At 29.9% G+C, this 4,594-nt stretch overlaps 1 protein-coding gene across 1 annotated transcript in view; it reads left to right on the forward strand.

The window, feature by feature from the left end:
- Positions 1-3,523: 3,523 nt before the first annotated feature.
- Positions 3,524-4,594, forward strand: part of LOC117176567 — an 80,220-nt gene continuing 79,149 nt past the window's right edge. Inside the window, exon 1 of the mRNA XM_033366821.1 lies at positions 3,524-3,675. Coding sequence (XP_033222712.1) covers positions 3,613-3,675 — 63 coding nt within the window. The 5' untranslated portion in view covers positions 3,524-3,612. The remainder of the gene's footprint in view (positions 3,676-4,594) is intronic.

Consider the following 4,594-nt stretch of genomic DNA (forward strand, 5'->3'; position numbering starts at 1 on the left):
GAAACTTTCGAGTATCTTACGTCTCTATTGTAGGCAGATAGGAAGAAGTACGTAATTGGCACTTCTGAAAAAAAAAAATATATTATATATATTTGAAAAACAGAAAAAATAGAGCACTTAATGAAATTGAAAGCTCGCCTATCTATCAAAAAGTAGATAAACTAAACTTAATTCTGACTATAAATGTTTTAATTTTATAGAGAATATTATGATATTAAATTTTAAGATGATAGGGTAGAAGAAATAAGAGGAGTTTAAGAGTAAAAAGTTTCTATAAGTAGAGTCAAGCATTCACGTGACTTATGTAAGTTGTATAATGTATATAAGAAGTCCTCGCGACACCGAAAGAGCGAAAAATTTCTATCAGCACAAACTCACGTTTCGTGAAGTTTCCGCAATTCGAATTTAGGAATAAAGTTCTATTTAATTCCGATATAACTTTAAATTTTAAAAGTGAGATTTCAAGATACAATGTACCTGATAAACAGTCATTTCTTTGCTAAACTGCAATTTGGGACTCTGGCATTCTCACTGATTTGAGTGCGATCTTAACTCTTCGCTCTCGACGATATGTATTCGAGCACTCATCTAGATTAGGAAAGATTTGATTTTTTTATTCCGTGCGAAACATGCCGAGAGCTCCTTAGAAATGATTTATTATCCTTCAACCTTTTGCTATGAGCTATTTTTGTCATTTATATTCTGTGAAAAGTTTAAATTTAGATGGGACACAGATATTGTGTACAGAGGTGTGTATGTATAGTTCAATTTTTTTCACGATCGTAAAAAAATCATTTATATTTTCTCTCTATTTTGACTCAGAAATTTATTATTAACTTGTGTAGTTATATATAAGGTGCATACAATGTTTGCAGTTTATGGCTCTCTTTAGATTTTTTTGATTTTAAAAGCAACGTGACATCAACGATTTCCAAGCACTTGAAGGATAATCAGTTTAATAAGAGAGATGATGCGACACTTTAGGAAAGCAAAATCTGTCATTTTCTAAGAATAGATCTCTGGAAAATATTTGTATATTTTTTTAAGACTGCAACTCGCGAGTGAAGTATTAAGCAATCCAAAAGCAGGAACAAAAGATAAATACAAAATTTTTCACCTCCTTAAGTAAATAGATAATAATTATTGCAAATAGGTTTGATTAAGAGTATGACAATTTAAGCATTGTAAAGAAAAGTGTTCGTGTATATATTGATCTATATTGAATACTGTATGTACGTTGTTCATCAAGAAGAAAAATAACAAAAAATCCAGTGAAAAATGGTTGTTTTTATTTTTAATTTAGGTAATATAAGGTTTTACAATCACGAAAACATTCCTCAAGGTACAAGAACTACTCTCGCTTTAAAAAAAAATGGTTTAGAGAAGAATATATGTATACGACTAAGAATTGTATGGTTTTAAATTGATATTACTCAGAATAATATTAACGGGAAAGTCTTATTACATATTTGAACAATTTGATTTTTCAACTGAACAATTTTCGATTAATGTGTTCCAAATCGCTTAATTATAATTAAGCGATTAGGGACCGTTCAAGTATTACTTAACGCTTTTTCTACAGTAAGTGTACGTACTATTCTATAATAAATATATATAAATCAGACCTCCCCCTTAAGCGCGTTACGTAATAATTGAGCGTTCCTTTACTCAAAATTGCAGAAGTATATTAATTCGAATTTTTTGAATTGCAAGCGTCAAAACGTTTAAACTTAAATATGTACGATTTTTAATATAAAACGTGAAAAATTATTAATAAAACCTTAGAACATTGAAAATATTCTAATTATAAAGTTTAAATCTCATACAATAAATTTAAAATGAATTTAAAATTTAAATGTTGTGATTCAATTTTAAATTTTTATAATTCAACAATTTGGTATTTAATGTCTTGAAAATTGGATGCTTTCAAAATGGAAGAAGAGATATGAAAATACATATATCCCCTTTCCAGTAGCCCCTGCTTTATCTATCACCAGGGTATAAAGGGGCGAATTTGTTAAATTCGTGATAGTGTACAAGAGGCTGAGGTAAATAGGAACACAAACTTTTTCACCCAGCTAGATAAGGGGCCATCCATAAACTATGTTACCAATTGGTGGGAGGAGGACAGTGGACTGTTTGGTTGTAAATTTAATTATTTTGTTGATAATGTTACTATTTTGTTGAGAATTATTTTTGAAGATGCATAATTTTAGTTGCAAATTCTCTTTGGTAACCATTCCATTTTTTGTTGAAAATTCAAATATTTGGGTTGAAAATTGAACTTTTTTGTAAAAAATTCGCCTTTTTGGCTTGAAAATTAAACTATTTTATGAAATTTTAATTAATTTAGTAGAAAATTAACATTTTTGTTGAAAAGTCAAATTTTTGGGTTGTAAATTCAAGTACTTTCTAGATAATTCGTCGTTTTGGCTTCAAAGTTCAACAATTTGTTGAAAATTTATATTTTTTCGTAGGACATTAATCTTCTCGGTGGAAAACTTCATGTTTGAAAGTTGAACCACTTTGTTCAAGATTAATTTTTGAAAATTCACCTCTTGCTGAAAATTTAACTTGCTTGTTAAAAATTCGTGTTTTTCTTTTTTGTCAACCATAATTTTTTATCTGAATACTGAACTATTCGATTTTTAGTTTGCAAATTTTTCTTTTGGACATGCAAATTCAACTGTTTTTGCTTGAATTTTAATGTTTTAGTTTGAAAATTCGACCATTTGGGTGAAAATGCATCTTTGTTGGTTAAAAATTCAACTATTTTGATCAAATAATCTTTTCAGGTCGAAAATGAAACTACTTTGTTAATAGTTCGTCCTTTTGGAGTAAAAATCCATCTTTTATGGTACATAAGTGATCTTTCTTGGATGAAAATGAACTTTCTGGCTGTTTAGTTGAAAATTTAACTTTTTGATTATAATTTTACCTAATTCGCTAAAAACAATTTTTTTTGCTTGAAATTTCAACTGTTTGGTTGTTAATGCATCTGTCTGGTTGAAAATTTCTTCATTTTGAGTGGAAAATTTATCTCTTTTGGTTGCAAATTTAATTAGTTTTTCGAAAATGCAATATATTTCGACTTGAAATCTTAACTATGGTCGTCAGCAAACTTAATGCATCTTAATTAATGTACTTTATGTGATTCCAACTGGATTCATTTAAGATTCAATTGTAAAATATACATTATTTAAGATACCTTACTGCACATTAATAATAATAAAAACTTAATTGCAGTTAGGGACGTACTGTTTGTATGGTTTGTATAAAAGAAATCTTATTCAGCTCCTTCGCGACTCTACCGCCATTAGTTTAAACTGACCCATCAGCAGACTATTTCCGCTCGATAGTTCAAATTCCCGCCACGTATTGGCAGAAACATCGTAAGAATGGCGGGGCATTCGAATTCCTATTTCAAAATCATGGACCTTCGTCAAATAAACATGGAGGAAGTGAGAGAAAAAATGGATTCAGGGGAAAGCTGGAAGGGGCAAGGCGGGTAAAGGAATGGTAAGGTAAAATAAAGGTTAGAAGAGGTTATGAACTCTCACCCGTGGATGGGTGACGAAGTGACTAGAAGTGATTGTGGCTAGTATAGCAACTATGAACTGTCCAAATGGTCCAAATGAGGTATGGCCAGGTCAGTCGTCACTTCTGATTATAAAGGTAAGATCAATACTTAGATTAAAATTTAAAACAGCTTTCGCGATCTGAAAGTTTATCTCTTTCGTAACAAGACCCGGGGCCAAGGTTCGCCCACGTCGTGTGCACGCCCCGATTTGTGCGTCGCATCCCAGCTCTCTACCAAATCTACTATTTTCTCGCGTTCGACTCTACTTCTCACTCTCAACTGATTATTCTTCTTTCTTTCTTGGGCATGTGCTTTTTTTGTTTACAAATTGAGACCAGTTAATATTGCCAGGCTTCAAACTCTTCGTCAGTGACCAAAAATGTCGTCTGCGATAGGTTAATACTTAATTCGTATTTTTTTAAATAATATTTTTATTGGTTAAAAATGGTTAATGATAAAGTGACAGAGGTTAAACAAATGTAAAAAAACTGAGCTGAACTTTTAAAATGAGTCAATGAAGCACGAGGCCTTGGGAGTCAAGTTTTATAATGTATGGGAATCCAACATTCATATTTCGTTTTCGAAAAAATTATAATATACGTGTAAAATTAATGTTAGATGTGGAAAAATATTTATGTTTATTATAATGATAGGTATCAATGTTATCTTTTTAATTTTGAAATTTTTAATTGTTTTTGAAATACTTTAAATGACATAATAAAATAAAATTAGGCTTTTTCTTAAACTTTAAATGACTTATGTGTTTAATTTATAAATAGATATATTCTTTTTTTTATTTATCATGTATTTTGTCAATTATCCCCTACCATTGAAATTAAGTGCAAAAAATTGCGTTTTTAAAGTTAATATGAATGAACAATTTTATATAAAATATTATACATTGAATAATTTAAAAATATGGAGTTCGAATTTCAAAATCCTAATGGAAACCCTACCCCTAGAACGGTTTACACATTTTCGCAGTTTTCTCTGTTTTCAGATATGAATTCTTGA

This window comes from Belonocnema kinseyi, chromosome 7 (assembly GCF_010883055.1).
Source record: "Belonocnema kinseyi isolate 2016_QV_RU_SX_M_011 chromosome 7, B_treatae_v1, whole genome shotgun sequence".
Lineage (NCBI taxonomy): Eukaryota > Metazoa > Arthropoda > Insecta > Hymenoptera > Cynipidae > Belonocnema > Belonocnema kinseyi.